Source organism: Crinia signifera, chromosome 6 (assembly GCF_055691185.1).
Source record: "Crinia signifera chromosome 6, ASM5569118v1, whole genome shotgun sequence".
NCBI classification, from domain to species: domain Eukaryota; kingdom Metazoa; phylum Chordata; class Amphibia; order Anura; family Myobatrachidae; genus Crinia; species Crinia signifera.
Genome location: NC_139222.1, coordinates 256,296,283 through 256,313,125, shown reverse-complemented (window position 1 = coordinate 256,313,125; position 16,843 = coordinate 256,296,283). Strand labels below are relative to the sequence as shown.

The 16,843-nt window shown below is 47.5% G+C and overlaps 1 protein-coding gene across 1 annotated transcript in view; it reads left to right on the top strand.

Moving 5' to 3' along the window:
- The window catches only part of LOC146009233 (alpha-1-inhibitor 3-like), a 127,888-nt gene that overhangs the window by 13,577 nt on the left and 97,468 nt on the right, over positions 1–16,843 (top strand). The window contains exons 5-6 of the mRNA XM_083149394.1: positions 15,062–15,082; positions 16,043–16,199. Coding sequence (XP_083005520.1) covers positions 15,062–15,082; positions 16,043–16,199 — 178 coding nt within the window. The remainder of the gene's footprint in view (positions 1–15,061; positions 15,083–16,042; positions 16,200–16,843) is intronic.

The following is a 16,843-nucleotide window of genomic DNA, read 5'->3' as shown; positions in this document are numbered from 1 at the left end:
TGTCGCTCCTGCCCAAACTAATGTACCTGTTTCGCACCATCCCCTATATTTTCCCTAAGAAATCCTTGCAACAAGCTACTGCAATTCTGACGAAGTACATTTGGTCATCTAAAACCCCTGCTATTGCTCGCTCCAAAATGTCAATTCCAATGGCATTCGGAGGACTGGACCTCCCAGATTTGTTCCAATACCAAATAGCCTGTCTCCTTGCCCCATCTAAACATTATTTTGAAAGTCCCTCACCTAGGACCTGGGTTGATATTGAACAATACCATTCCCCTAATATTCCTCTCTGTGACCTTCTGAAGATACCTAAACACATCAGACCCCCATTGCCCTCCCTTCTACCAACGACTTCCGCTACTCTATACGCATGGGACCAATTACTTTCCTCCCTACGCGCCTCATTTTCCCTTATCAATACTCTCCCTATCACTACCGTGTCTAGGCTAATCCCTAACCTCAATCTGTCCCTCTGGAAACACAGTGGGATCACATCCCTAGGGGATGTAGTAGACACTAATAAAATCCTCCCCTTCTCTCTACTCCAGGAAACATATTCTCTCCCCCCTCACGAGTACCTCCACTACCTGCAGGTAGCACACTGGTGGAACTCTCACTTCTCCAAACGCCCCCCCTTGGACCCCCGTCACCAGACGGTCCTCTCATGACCCTCCCTGACTCTCTCCAAAGGGGACATCTCCTTTTGGTACGACACCCTGATAACCCCTGTAGAGTTCACCAAAACATCGGCCCATAGGAAATGGGAGGCGGACCTGGGCATCCAGCTCTCCGCCCCCCAATGGCGTAAGATTTTTCTATCCTCATTCACAATATCTCGCTGCCTCAACCACTCGGAGATGCATATCAAATTGATCAATCGCCTCTATCTAACTCCAGACCACCTCCACACCTTTTGGCCAACATGTTCAAATATGTGCTGGCGACAGTGTGGCCATATAGGTACCATTCATCATATCTTTTGGTCCTGTCCCAAACTTAGGACATACTGGGGCGAAGTCTTTAAATTGATTTCTGAAGTGATTCAGCTAACCCTCTCCCCCGACCCCCTACTAGCCCTATTCCATGTATATCCACAGGACCTCCCGATAGGGAAAACATATGTCTTAGGACATATTCTCATAGCGGCAAGAGCAAACTTAGCCCAACAATGGAAGCAGCCTTCCCCTCCCCTCCTTCTTCAGGTTATTCTAAAGACGAACCATCATTTCCATATGGAGACCGGTTTTCAACCCTACTCCCCCAAACCCTCCTCGCCCCACTCAAAGTGGGCTCCTTGGTCCACTTACACAACTGTGAGGGAGGGCACTAGATTCTTTCTCCCGACTGTGCCTGATCAATCAGCCACCCTTAGTCTGAACGAACCCCCTGATTCAGACCCTCCTTCCCCACCAGTCTCTACTTAGGGATGTTAACCCTTGGTCTATGTTATAACTGATTTTGTACTGTTATATTTCTGTATAGCTCGCTCTGTGCAGCGACATACTATGCTTGTTTGCCCTTGTGTAAAATTCATTGTGTAAAAACGATGCCTTATATTGTCCGTGACCCAGAATGCAGTCTCCCCCCCCCCTTTTCTTCACTTCTGTACCCCATATAAAAATTTGTGTTAATAAAAATTTATTGATGGAAAAAAAATGACAGTTGGGAGCTGACTGGAAATAAGGAATTTGGTACTTACCGATAATTCCCTTTCACCGAATCAGCAGGGGACACTGCAGTCATTACATGTGGGGATAGAGTAGGTGTACTGGAGGAGTGGCACTTTAAGAAAACTTTACTGCTGCAGGCTCCTCCCTCCTCTATCCCCACCCAGACCCCAGTCTTAGAAAAACTGTGTCCGAGAGGAGAAGAGAGACCGGGCCGACCCGGTAGGGAACGGAGCTAAAATATAAACAAAGTTAGTAGACAAGGCACATAACGTGAACATACTAACATAAACAGAACATAGAGAAACAACTATAATCCCTATCCAGAAGATAACATTTATGCAACAAACATTGCAACGAACAGAAAGAGCGTATCTTTCAACCATACAACACTAACAACATGGCAGGAGAACCAGTGCTGGGTGGGCGTGCAGTGTCCCCTGCTGATTCGGTGAAAGGGAATTATCGGTAAATACCAAATTCCTAATTTCACCTACATGCAGCAGGGGACACTGCAGTCATTACATGTGGGGATACATACCCAAGCTTTTAAGTCCGGGCAGGAGAGCCCTGGGGCTCCTGCAACACTGCCCTGCTAAAAGCTGTAGATGACCTGGCGAAGGTATCAAACTTGTAAAAACATGAAAAAGTGTTAGCCCCCAACCAGGTGGTCGCTTTGCACACTTGTGTCAAGGACACGCCTTTCGCCATAGCCCAAGAAGTACTTACAGACCTCGTGGAGTGAGCTGACACCCCCGATGGTGCCTTCTTCTTAGCGTACAAGTAGGCTTCTCTAATTGTACAGCAAATCCAACGTGCCAGAGTCCTCTTAGACGCTGGCCAACCCTTCTTGAGTGCATCATAAAGTACGAACAGGCAATCTGACTTTCTCAGATGTTGGGTCCGCCGAACATAGATTTGTAAGGCCCGACCAACATCCAGTGAAGCATCCTCTCCGTGAAGAACAGGAACCACAATTGAAAAATATGGAAAGGGCTGAAATCTGGACCTTGAGAGAAGCCAGCTTCAAACCCGCCGAGAGGCCAGCCTGTAGGAATTTAAGGAGTCGAGCCAGGGAAAACGTTGCCTTAGGTGCCTTCCTGGCCTCACACCAGCAGATGTATGTCTTCCATATGCGATGGTAGTGAGAAGCTGTCACATCTTTCCTCGCCTTGATCATAGTAGGTATGACCGTCCCCGGTATACCTCTCCTCTTCAAAAGTTCGGCCTCAACCGCCATGCCGTCAAACGTAGACGAGGCAAGTCTGGGTAATTGAACGGACCTTGCAACAGCAGATCTTCTCGTAGCGGTAGACGCCAAGGGTCGTCCACGAGCAGGTAGCTGAGGTCGGAGTACCATGGCCGTCGGGGCCAATCCGGGGCAATCAGGATGACTTCTGTTGCCTCCCTCTTTATCCGTTTGAGTACCTTTTGAAGTAACGGAATAGGCGGGAAGAGGTATACCAGGTCGAAGTCCCAGGGGATGGACAGGGCATCCACCACAGCCGCTGCAGGGTCCTGAGCTCTGGCACAGTATTGCGTAAGCTTGTGATTTATCCCCCATCTCCGGACCAACTGTTGAAACACATCCGGATGAAGGCCCCATTCCCCCGGGTGGAGGTCCTGCCTGCTGAGATAATCCGCCTCCCAATTTTCCACTCCTGGAATAAAGACGGCGGAAAACCTGATGGTGTATGCCTCTGCCCAGATCAAAATCGGGCAGACCTCCCGAATGTCAGTCCTGCTCCTGGTGCCCCCCTGTCGATTTATGTAGGATACCGCTGTGATGTTGTCCGACTGTATCCTTACCGCCTTGCCGATCAGGAGAGTATGGGCCTCAACCAGGGTCAACCTGATCGCCCGCAACTCCAGGATATTTATGGGTAACCGGGTTTCTTGACTGGTCCAAAGACACTGGAATGTGTATCCAAGGGTAACTGAACCCCAACCCCGAAGGCTGGCATCCGTGTTTACCACTGTCCAGACTTGGGACTGGAAGGAGCGGCCCTGGGTGAGGTTGGACGTGTCCAGCCACCACTGAAGGGAGAGTCTTGCTTCCCTGGAAAGCACAATGGTCCTGTGGATGTGAAGATGGGACCCTGACCATTGTGCCAGAAGATTTTCCTGGAAGGTCCTGGAATGAAATCTTCCGTAAGGCAGGGCCTCGAAGGCGGCCACCATCAGACCTAAGAACTTCGTGCATAAATGCACTGAGATACTGTGAGGCAACAGAACCTGTCTGACCTTCTGCTGGATCACTGTGACTTTCGTCAAGGGCAGAAAAACTTTCTCCTGAACGGTGTCGAACAGTAGTCCCAGGAACAGAATCACCTGCGTTGGTTGCAGCTGTGACTTTCTGAAATTTAGGATCCAACCGTTCTGGACTAGGAAATTGCAGGTAGTTTGGGCATCCTTCTGAAGCTTCTGGGGGGAAGAAGCTTTCAGGAGTAGATCGTCCAGGTAGGGTACAATCGTTATCCCCTGAATTCGAAGGGCTGATATCATGCAAGCCATAACCTTTGTAAAGGTTCTTGGTGCTGATGACAGACCGAAAGGGAGTGCCCTGAATTGATAGTGCTGGTGGCGAATAGCAAATCTAAGGAACCTCTGGTGGGGTTCCCAGATAGGAACATGCAGATATGCATCCTTTATATCCAGTGACAGAAGAAACTCCCTTGGTTCCAGGCTTGCGATGACCGACCTTATGGATTCCATCTTGAATCTGTGGTACACTACATATTCGTTCAGGTGCTTCAGATTGAGGATAGGTCGTACCGAGCCGTCCGGTTTTTGTACGACGAAAAGACTGGAGTAATAACCCAGTCTTTCCTGGGTTTTGGGGACTGGTATAATGACCCCTGCCTGAAGGAACTTTTGAATGGAGTCGACTACTGCTACTTGTGCTTCTGCCAAAGCAGGTAGGCCTGTAGTAAAAAATCTGTTCGGCGGAGCCTGAACAAACTCCAGCTTGTACCCATGTTCCACAATCTGAAGCACCCAACTGTCCCTGCAGTGAGACTTCCAGACGTTCTTGAATAGGGATAACCTTGCGCCCACTTTGGGATCCCCCAAATGGGTGGGAAGCCCCTCATGCCACAGGTTTGTCTGCAACCTTCGGCTCTGCTCTATGGGTTGAGGTGGCAGTGGCAGCGGCACCTCTGGCACCTCTGCCTCTACGTCCTCGAAAGGACGAAAAACCTTCCCTGGAGCGTCCTCTAAAGGACGCCCCACCACTAAAGGTACGAAAGGAAGGGGCCTTATATTGGCGTTTTGGTGTAGGGGCCGACGAGGGGAGGAAAGTAGACTTTCCTCCGGTAGCTTGTGCAATAAGTTTTTCAAGCTCAGGCCAAAACAGCATATCCCCCGCATAGGGTAATGCTTCCACGGCCTTTTTTTTTTTTTTTTTTTTTTTGAGAAAATTTTTTTTTTTTTTTTTTTTTTAAACACATATCAACATACATGAAATGGGTGCAGTAATGATTACAGGAGGATATGTATTATTATGGCATTGATAGTAATATGCTTAACGCAAAAAAAAAATAACACAGAAACATCGTTGAATGGGGTACTCATTTGTAAAAATTCTATGTTATTTGCGAGGTATGATTCCTGAGTATTCTAAGCATTAAGATATAGTTGGAGGTGTGGGGGCTCTAGTTGGAGGAGAGCGGGGGATGAGAGTGAGTAAGGAGGAATGAGGGAGTTAGGACAGAGGGTAAAGATAGTGAAAGGAAAAGTGTGGTTAAGGAAAACGGGCAAAGAGTCAGATATCTGAAGATTTAGGGGTCCAGAGGAGCTGTCGACGGTCAATAGGGCAGTGTCATGGATATGGAGGCATTACAGGGTAGTCAACGGGACTTCGGCTTGGAAGTGGGTTGTCCAAGGTAACCATATTTTGACAAAGTTGAGGGAGGTATCATGCAAGATAGAGGTAATTTTTTCAATTTTATAGGTAGCCCAGGTAGAGTTGATGGCAGCAGTTATGGATGGAGGTGAGGGGGATTTCCATTGTGCAGCAATGAGGCATTTCGCCGCTCCTAGGATATGATTTATTAGTTTTTGAGTTGGTGGTAGGGTTTTAGGTAGTGGTCTAAGTAATAAAGAGTAAAACGGAGATGGGGCATTTGAGTTCCCGTGACTTGTTTGATCAGCTTGTGGACCTCCTTCCAGAAAGTTTGAATTGAAGGGCAGGACCACCAAACATGCAGAAAAGCTCCCCTTTGGCCACACATTCTCCAACAAGAGTCGGGGGATGTGGGGTAGATAGTGTGCAGTCTGGTAGGGACCATGTACCATCGGAAGTAAATTTTATATGCGTTTTCCTTGATTCGTACCGATATGGAGCTCTTTGCTACAGCCATCCTAATTTTAGACCAAGTAGCTGGACTTAAGGTTTCTCCCATTTCTCTTTCCCAGGCTAATTCATGGGCCTCTTTTTGCTGCTGATTATGAGATAAGAGTATTTGATATATGGTACATATGAGCTTTTTGGTTAGGTGAGCATTTCTGCAAAGAGATTCAAATGTTGTGCGAGAAAGGGAAGGGGCTGGTCGAGGGAGAGAGTTATAGAAGTGGCAAAGTTGGAGGTATTGATAGAATACATGGTTTGGGAGGGAAAATCTGGATTGCAGTGAAGCGAAATCAGGAAATGTTGATAGGGGAGCAATGTCTAGTGGGAAAAGAACATTGTGTCTTGTCCAGGACTGGAAGGACTTGTGATCCATCCCGGGGGTAAAAGTTGGGTTATTCCAGATAGGGATCAGTAGGGGGTGGAGTGAACGTAGTTTGTAGGTCTTAGTGCTAAGGTCCCAAATGCGTAATGTATAGTGGTAGTGGGGAGAAGAGATGCGGAGGGGGGGCGATCTGTAGGTGGAATCCACAGCAGAGTATACAGAGAGTAGTGCGCTATGCTGTTGGATTCAATGGATTTTCAAACCCTCTGTGTTGGAGGAGCATGCCAGAGAATGCTCGGGCCAGGTGTACAGCACGGTAATATTTGATTAAATCTGGGAGTCCAAGCCCGCCTGAGGTGTGGTGGTTTTGAAGTAGTCTTAACCTAATTCTGGCCTTTTTCCCGGCCCAAATGAATTTGTTTATATCCCCCTGGAGTTGTTTTAGGGATTTGGTGGGTATAGGTATAGGCAGTGTTTGCCACAGGTAGAGTAGGCGGGGGAGAATAGTCATTTTCACTGCCGCCATGCGTCCGAACCAGGATATGAATTGTGTATTCCACGAGGAGAGATCTGATTTAATAGAGGGCAAGAGTCTAGGGAAGTTTGCAGAGTACAGATCTGAGTAATATTTAGTTAAATATATACCAAGGTATTTAAGTTTGCTATTTTGCCAGCGGAGGGGGAAAGCAGTTCGAAGAAGTGTTAGGTCAGCAGGATCGATGTTTATATCTAGGGCTTCAGATTTAGTGGTGTTTATTTTGTAGTTAGAAAATTTGCTGTATTGTTGGATCGCAGTTAGCAAGGTGGTAAGGGAGTGGAGGGGGTTAGTCAGAGTCAGTATAACGTCGTCAGCATAGAGGGCAATTTTGTGATCTGTGTGGCCTATTTTAATGCCCCATATGTTAGAGTTGAGGCGGATTCTAGTGGCGAGTGGTTCCATAATCAGGGCAAATAGTAAAGGCGACAACGGGCATCCCTGTCGAGTGCCATTCTTAATTAGAAAAGGCTCAGATATGAGGCCATTCACTAAGACAGATGCTGAGGGATTATTGTATAGGGAGAGAATGCCATCTAGGAAGGGACCCTCAAAGCCCATATGGTGCAGGGTCTTCTGAATGAAGGGCCAGGCTACCCTATCAAAGGCCTTCTCTGCGTCAAGTGCCACCATTAGAGTAGGCAAGGAGTTTTTATTGGCTAGGTGGATCAGATTGATAAGTCGTCTAGTATTGTCTGAGGCCTGACGGCTTGGTATGAAGCCAACTTGATCTGGGTGAATTAGGGTTGACAGAAGCGGAGCTAGTCGGTTAGCTAAAACTTTAGCGAATAATTTAAGGTCATTGTTCAATAGAGATATGGGTCTATAGTTACCCATTTCGGTAGGCTCTCTGTCAGGTTTGGGAATGACAATTATGTTGGTTCTAGAGGTAGCCGAGTCGAGCGAGTGTCCTTGTAGTAGTGAGTTAAATAGGAGTGAGAGCATAGGTAATAGGGCTGTGGATAGTTTTTTGTAGTATAGGCTGGTAAATCCGTCCGGGCCAGGAGCCGCGGATCGTCGTGATGTTTTGATGGCATCTAGAATTTCCTCTGGGGTGATCGGTGAGTTAAGAGCAGTATTTTGAGAAGGGGAGAGTTTGGGAAGGTGGCATGAAGATAGGTAATTATTAATATCTCCTGTGTCTGTGAGGGATGACGGATCTGTGGGTACAAGGTTATATAGGGATTCGTAAAAAGAGCGAAATTGATTCGCCATTGTTTTAGGGTTGTGGGTAGTAGAGCCGTCTAGGCATTTAAGGGAGTGTATTTGGTTTTTGGTTCGTTTAGCCCGAAGCTGATTAGCTAATAGGGAGTCGGCCTTGTTGGATTTTTCGTAGAATTTTTGTTTTGCCCACAAGAGGGCTTGGGTGGCTTTATTGGTGAGGAGCTGGTCTAGTTGGCCTTTAGTTAAAATAATTTTAAGATACGTGTGTCTTTTAGGGAAACGTTGAAGTAGGTGTGTTAGAGCTATCATAGATGTTTCTAATTCATGTATTCGAGCGTAGGTAGCTTTCCGCTGAGCTACGGCAATGCTGATTAGTTTTCCTCGGATGGTGGCTTTGTGAACTTCCCATAGTGTAGATGGGGAGATGTCTGGGGTATTATTCAGGGCATAGAATTCATTGATAGCTGAGTCTAGATCAGTAGCTATGTCGGGTTTTAGAAGTAGGGAGTCATTGAGGCGCCAGTGTCGCGGGGAAGGGGTTGTTTGAGTACTTTTAATAGTTAATTCTAGGGCAAGGTGGTCTGACCATAGTACTGCTAACGTTTGGGCTGCTACGAGATTTTGTGAGGTTGCTCGATCAGTGAAAATATAGTCAATACGTGTATGTAACTTGTGGGGGGGGGAAATAGTGGGTGTAACCCCTTGCTGAGGGGTATAGTACCCGCCAGGTATCATAGAGGTCATAGAGGGAGAGATGTGAGAGAAGACATTTAGACAGTCTAGCATGATTAGGGAGAGTTAAATTAGCACATGATCTGTCGTGTTGGTTGTAGGGTAGCGTTGAAGTCCCCTCCTATTATAGTTAAACAGCGGGGGAGCTGTGCGAGGCGAGCAAAGAAAGTGGAGTAGAGGGAGCTCTGCTGCATGTTCGGGGCATATACTGAGGCCAATATAATTGGAGCTTGGTTGTAAGAGCCAATCAGAACAATGAATCTGCCTCTATCGTCTGAGATTGAGCGCTCGATATTAATGTGGAGGTCTCGGTGAAGCAAAATGGCTGTGCCACGTCTTTTAGATGACATGGATGAATAATAAACTTGAGGGTATTTTTTAGAAGAGACGGAGGGGTGTGGGGGCTTAAGATGGGTCTCTTGCAGCATAATTACATCAGGGTTGCGTCTAGAGAAGTATTGGATAGCCATGGCACGTTTAGTGGGAGAATTAAGGCCGTTGACATTAAGTGATAATACTTTTAGAGTCATGGTGGTTTATAATTTAGGGAAGAGCGGTGATTGAGGTAACCAACATCGAGAGCTCCAAAGGACGGGGAGGGGTTAAAAGGAGGATAGAGAGGTAGATCGGGGGAGAGAAGGACTGAAAGAGGGGGTGAGCGAGTTCTCCAGGGGATTAGGAGTTACTCAAAACTAAGAGGGGAGGTGTCATAGCGACATTCCCTACTTGTGGGGGCGTGGACAGGGATGAGTAGTATAAATGTATAGAGGATGAACATGTGGTGAGATAGTGTGGGGGTGAGAGAGACTAAGCTAAAGAAAGAGAATGCTTATCCTAAACTATATTCCATTAGATATAGATAATGAGAATGACCAAAGACTCGCCGGTCATGACATCATGCAAGTCAATCTGAAATAGAGACATGTAAAAAAGTTGTATAACATAAAATAACGCCAAATATATATGGGCCTAAAGTAACATAAGACTAATAGATCCTAAAGCAAAAACAGTAGTTGGCTGTAATGGGGTGATGAGTCCAGTCCGACAGCTCGAACAATCTCTATCAGTGTTTAACCATACATAACTAACACTGAAAGCTATTAACTCTATAAAGGCAAGTTTAAGCTAATACATAACTACTGGATAAAGAGTTTTCAGTGAACAACAGTGATACCGGGTAGTAGTATTGTGAAACCGCCTTCATGCAGTTGACCATTCGGGAGTTGGAGCTGGTACGGGTGAGCGCAATGGGGTTACCGATGGTTGGAGGGTCTCTGGTATATTTTCAATGATACCAAATTTTTGGAGGAGTTCGAAGCCTTGGAGAGGTGTTTTAACAAGATGAGTGACACCGTGTTTGAAGACCACGAGCTGAAACGGAAACCCCCATCTGTATCACATCACGGGGAGGTTGTGAGGATGGAGGTTTAGCCCTCAGGGCTTGATGGGCTCTGTCCAGCACAAGTTCTGATTTAGGAATACTAGGGACCAGGTGTAGAAAGAGGGCTTCTAGATAGGCTGGGAGAGTGTCATTGACTATGGTCTCAGGGATATTGCGGATGCGAGTGTTGTTCCTCCTGTTCCTATTTTCGATATCTTCGATTTGGTCTCTGTAAGACTCCATCTCAGCCCTCATGTCAGCAAGTTCCTGTTCAACCACAGTTTGATAGGTGCAGACCTCATCAATTTTGTGTTCAAGGGCATCAGTGCGGGAGCCCAGCTCAGCCAGTTCAGATCCAATGTCCGCCAGTACGGTTCTCATTTCTGATTGTATAGTTTTGGCAACAATTGAAACAATGTCTTTAGGAGTGAGTGTCGACTCAGGTGAGTGGGTGTCCTCTGAGTCAGATATCTGTTCCGTAGCAGATAAGCGTTTAGTAAAGGAGCCTGCTTTTTCCCACGCACGGAGGATATTTGGCTTTGCGTTGCCAGAAGCTTTGCGGCTCCTTTGTGACATTGTATTTCAAAAGGATATAGTTTAGCGCTGGAGCATATAAACTCTGGATTCCATCAGAAGGAGAGCAGGTGGCCGACTGTGTAGGAACCCGAGATAGAGTATTAATCAATATTGTAGAGAGAGCATTATCGCTGATGAGAGTCTCTCTTCATCCCCAGAGGGTATTGATATCAGGGCATATTCTGCTGATAAGCAATTCTTGATGAAAACGAAAAACTGGGGTATATAATAGTCAGATCACAGGTGCCAGTGAGGGACCTCAGTAGTGTCGGCTGGGTCCTTGGTGTCAGGTTGACAAGGTTCTGGAGTGTGCTAGCGGAGGGCCCACGTGGGGGGCAGACCAGATAGAGAGAGAGGATGGCACCTGTGATTATAGTAAAATCACATGCATCCAGGGGATCTCTGTGTGTGGCGTTTTGCCACATCCAAGATGGCCGCCGCTGATCACAGGGAGAGTGCTGGGCCAGGGGGGGGGGATGCAGGCGCAATGTACCCACTCTCCCTGCTTCAGTCCTGGCTCAGGGGGGTGTCCAGGGGGGCCTGGGGATGCCTGGCTGGTCTGTTGGTGGTCTCAGACAAGGATTCAGTAGCGTTTTTGATCATGCCACATCAAAGATGGCCGCCGCGAATTACAGGGTGAGTGCTGGGCCAGGGGGGGATGCAGACGCAATGTACCTGCTACCCCTGCTTCAGTCCTGGCTCAGGGGGGTGTCCAAGGGGGCCTGGGGATGCCTGGCGGGTCTGTTGGTGGTCCCAGACAAGGATTCGGCAGCGTTTTTTATCGTGCCACATCCAAGATGGTCGCCGCAAATTACAGGGTGAGTGCTGGGCCAGGGGGGATGCAAACGCAGTGTACCTGCTTTCCCTGCTTTAGTCCCGGCTCAGGGGGGTGTCCAGGGGGGCCTGGGGATGCCTGGGTGGTCTGCTGGTGGTCCCGAAAAGGATTCAGCTGCGTCTCCCGGTCGCAGAGCTCGAATCCCAGCAGGCGCCCAAAATCTAGGTCCCGGCTCCGGAGCCTCGAGTAGGCCGCAACCTGCAGAAGCCTAAAAATAGGCTTCCCGATTCCGCTGCCGCTCGGGCTGACCTCCGGAGGGGTGTACAGGTGCAGGGGGTTCTCTGTGTGTCCTCTGGATTGGGGATGGTGTCTGGAGTCCCACTTTTTCCTGGCTGTATGTAGGAGCTCATGCAAAGTGCTGCTTATCACAATGGCTGCTAGGCCACGCCCCCCTTCCACGGCCTTTTTAATATCGGCTTCAGCCTGCCAGGACCTCAACCAAATAGTGCGCCTGGCTAAAACTGCCGAGGCGGAGACCTTGGCCCCTAGCTCAGCTATGTCTGCTGCAGGCTCTCCTGTGTAGACGGCTGCGTCCTTAACATACAGGGCCAATTGGAGCAGTTCCTCACGAGGTCTGCCGCTCTGTAAACCAAGCGCCAACTTATCGACCCATTTTTCCATGGCCTCGCTGACCCAGGCTGAAGCCAAGGCCGGTCTAAGTAAAACCCCCGCAGTAGAATAAATGGATTTTACCGTGGTTTCAAAGCGACGGTCAGGAGCCTCCTTCAACACCACTGCAGCCGGAACTGGGAGCATGGTGCGTTTTGACAGACGGGACAGCGAGACATCTGCCGGAGGTGGATTTTCCAATTTCTCCCTAGATTCTGGAGAGAAGGGATAGAACATTTTCATGCGCCTGGACAACTGGAATTTCTTGTCCGGCGTTTTCCACACAGTCATTAAAGGTTTATCCAACTCTGCGGAGTCAGGAAAGGTAACCTGGTGTTTTTGTGTGCGGCCAAAAATGGACATAGGAGCAAGAGTATCCTCCTCATGCAAATTAAGAGTGGTTCTGACTGCCTGAATGAGGCCTTCTACCCTGTGAGGGTCATCTCTAGGCAGAACCTCATCCTGAACCTGTTCTGGGTCGTCTAAAGGAGGCATATCCTCATCATCATCTGTATCATTGTCAGACCCCTGCAGTAAGCAAATGGGTGACCTCGCTCGCTTCTGAGGTGGGAGTGAAGGGTCTGCTACTGTATTAGACAGGGAGTCTACTGACTGAATGAGGGTCCTAGCCCAGGATGGCTCAGTAGTGTTCATAATAGATAGGTGGGCCTGAAATCGCTCCCTATCTTTGCGTGATGCTAACTCTGCAGCCAGACCTGCCAACACATTTTGCAATAAGGTCTCAGTAGGCTCTGATTGAGAAGCCTGTGTCTGAGGCTCCACTTCCTGTGTCTGCTCTGCCTTGTAGCAAGACTCACACAGGGAAACACCCTTAATATGCTGGGTGTACTGTTGCTTGCAAGATTTGCAAGTGAAGACCTTTAGGGCAGCCTTAGAGGCAGCTTTTCCTGCCATAATGTCAGTGTATATACAGTAGGTATTAGTAACACAGACTACACCCACACACTCACACACAGAAGGCACACTGACTGAGCTAACATTTCCCTATGCCTTAGAGACAGCGGAGCCTGAGTTAGGATAGGGAGGGGGAGCCTTGCAAGAAATCCCCCCTAATAAGTGTGCACAAATCCCCCACAGTACTTACAGTCCTTGTATGCAGGATGTGAGGGGGCGCTGGACTGCAGTGTCTGCGCGATGGTGTGCTTTTCACTTGTCCAAATACAGCAAGCCTGCGGCGTTATAGACTGGAGAGTCGCTTGCCGTGAGATCAGCAATGGCGTTGTCGGTGAGAGGGGACAGGAGGAAGGGCGTCAAGCGTGACATCAGCCTAGGTCCACCCTCTCCCTCCGGCGTGCATTACACAAGAGAGTGGAGTGCTGTGTACAGCCTCCGCTCTGACTTTTGTCCCCTCTGAAGCGCGCCCATGATGGCAGCTGTCAGGTACTTTGGCTGCATGTAATAATGAGACGGTTGCGCCCACCCGTCTCCGGCCACATACCTGCAGCAACGCTGCCATCTCCTGGAGCAGTGGCCAGGCCTTGGACCCGTAAAGCGAGCTGCGGGCAGCTGCGGCGGGTCCCCGGTGCGGTGGCTCCGATGGCCGGGTGCGTGTAAGGCGCACTGCAGGCAGTGGCGACCAGCACCCCTCCAGGTCCCACGAAGCAGGTAGACCCTGCGGAGGGGTCTGCCTGTATCATTATGTTGAAAAGTTAAAAATAAAAAATAAAATAAACAATAATTAAAAAAATTAAAAATAAAAAGTTAAAAGACCTAATCTCCCTGAGGAGAAGAGGCCCAGAGAACATACTCCTCCGGGCACTTTTTCAAAGACTGGGGTCTGGGTGGGGATAGAGGAGGGAGGAGCCTGCAGCAGTAAAGTTTTCTTAAAGTGCCACTCCTCCAGTACACCTACTCTATCCCCACATGTAATGACTGCAGTGTCCCCTGCTGCATGTAGGTGAAAGATAAAAATCACTCAGTTGCATCAGACATCAGCATTGCTTCCCACAGTCAGAATCAGGCCCCGGGGTATGTATTGTATATTAGTAGTAGTAGTAGTACGTTTATTTATAAGGCGCCGCAAAGTGTCCGCAGCGCCGTACATAGCAAACAAAAAAAACAAATTACAAGGTAACGTACAGGGTGTGTTGAAAAATACAGTATAAATAGGGGTATAGCTGGTAGAACTAAAATCAGCATCAGTTCAGAAGTAGGTGTGGAAATTGTCGAGGAGACTGAAGATGAAGTAGAGGAAGGGAGGAACAGGACAGGAGCACAGGTGAGGTAATGAGGTAGGGTGAGTACGTGAGGAAGGAGGACCCTACTCATAAGAGTTAACATACTAAAAATAGGTGGGTGGACGAACGAAATACAATAGGATAAGTAGGAACGGAGGGGAACGGAGGCAGGATAGGAGGATCAAAAGAGGTTAGGAGGAGAGATAGGCTAGTCGAAAAAAAGTGGGTTTTGAGGGAGCGGTTGAAGGAGGTATGGGTGGCGGGAGGTTGTTCCAGTGCAGGGGGGCAGCGTGAGAGATATTACAGCTCATCTGTTCCAGATTGTTAGGCGTATAATGAGATTGTTCAGCTGCTAAGTTTAGATAGAGCAGATACAGAGCTACTGTATGTGACATGATGCCAAGATACCGCTGTATCCTGTGTATATGTCTAGTTGTATGTTGATTGAGTCCTCACTACTTACATTTAAGCTGTAATGTGTATTGATCTGTGGCGCTCTTTATTTGTACTGTATTTTTGTTATTTATTCAATGTTATGCCAAGCTTTGTCTCCCTGTATTGTTCCTTTGTACGAAACACTTGTGGTGCCTTATAAATAAAATTATAATAATAATAATATATGTACAATGTATACTTATGATGTCATTAAGAATTTGTTTTCACTATTGTTCTCTTTCTTTGTCATCAGTTTCCTCTGCTTGAGCTACTGGTACGTATTACATGAACAATTTCTGTATCTGTTTATGTTTTATTTAAATGATCCATTTATGCAGATTTAAAAACAAGACCATTTTTTTTTTTTTTACATTCAACCACTTGAGTGGTATGCCCGGAAATTCGCCGGGCTCAGCTGCGCTGCCGCAGCGGGCTGTCCTGGAAATTTTTTGGGCATACCACTAATATCAAGGTGTGTGCCAGTGCACCACTGGCACATCAACTGTCCAAGCACCCCCCACCTCCTCTCACCTCCCGTCGCTCCCCCTCATCTCTCTGATATGGCGATCATATGCTGGAGCTCCCCTGCCACTGCGCCCGCTGCCATTATTTTAAAGGTACACAAAACCCAAATTATAATCAATTTTCTTACTAATAATTACTTTCATTTTGATCACTCTATGTAAGGCATGTCCAAACTTTGGCCCTCCAGCTGTTGTGAAACTACAAGTCCCATCATGCCTTGCCTATTAGGGAGTGCTAAAACTATGGCAAGGCATTCTGGGATGTGTAGTTTCACAAAAGCTGGAGAGCCATGGTTTGGACATGCCTGCTCTATGTACTGCTATGTATTGGATTGTATAGATGTACTAAGCTTGAAAAGTGATAAAATGGAGAGTGATAAACCACCAGCCAATCAGCTCCTACCTGCTGGCCACAGGCTGTGTTTGAAAAATTACATAGGAGCTGATTGGCTGGTGGTTTATCACTCTCCGTTTTATCACTTTTTATAGCTTAGTACATCTCGTCCAGAATAACAGTAGCTAGATGCTACACAATAATGTCCCAGCGCAGTACCCAAATCCCATTCACTGACGATGAGTCGGCACTAAGGTGTCACCCCCTAGAAGGATAACACCCGGTAGTGATCCACACCACCTGCACCCCTCTAGTGATGCCTCTGCTCTGCCACAATGGATAACAACAGTTCTTACTATAATCTATTTGCTTACAGGATGCAAACAACAACCGCATTGGACAATGGCTCAATGTAACCTTAAACCACGGGATTGCTGATTTTAGTTTCCCTTTGTCAAATGAGCTATCGCTTGGAGATTATAAAATCAACATACCGTCTGCATGTGAAAAACGATTTACTGTCTCTGAATATGGTAAGTTGCAATAAAAAATACACCAAAGAGTAGTAGTACACCTAAAATAACTAGGAGTAGTATTTACACCTAAAATAACAATATACTATTACTAACACATGTTTATAATGAAACTGCTGTGCTATCAAATGGTGCTTATTTATTTATTAACAGTTTCTTATATAGCGGTCTACATATTACGCAGCACTTTACAGAGAATATTTGAACACTTACATCAGTCCCTGCCCCAGTGGAGCTTACAATCTATATTCTCTACCACATGTACACGCGCACTGAGACATTCTAGGGTTAATTTTTTTGTTGGAAGCCAATTAATCTACCAGTATATTTTTGGATTGTGGGAGGAAATGGGAGTACCCGGAGGATAATATACAAACTCTGCACAGTTAGAGCCATGGTGGGAATCAAACCCATGACCTCAGCGCTGTGAGGCAGTAATGCTAACCATTACACCGTCCGTGCTGCGAAATTAATTGTGTATCATAAAATACTGTATAATATACAGATGCAGCGTGGCCCATCTTTGCAGGGGATGGCGGAAGATTCGCCATCCGCCATCCCCCGCCAGCCGCCGATGGTCGCCCTGGGTCCCCGCCGCCTTGCCGCAACTCCCCCTAACCCTGTCCGTCTCCCTGAAGCGGAGA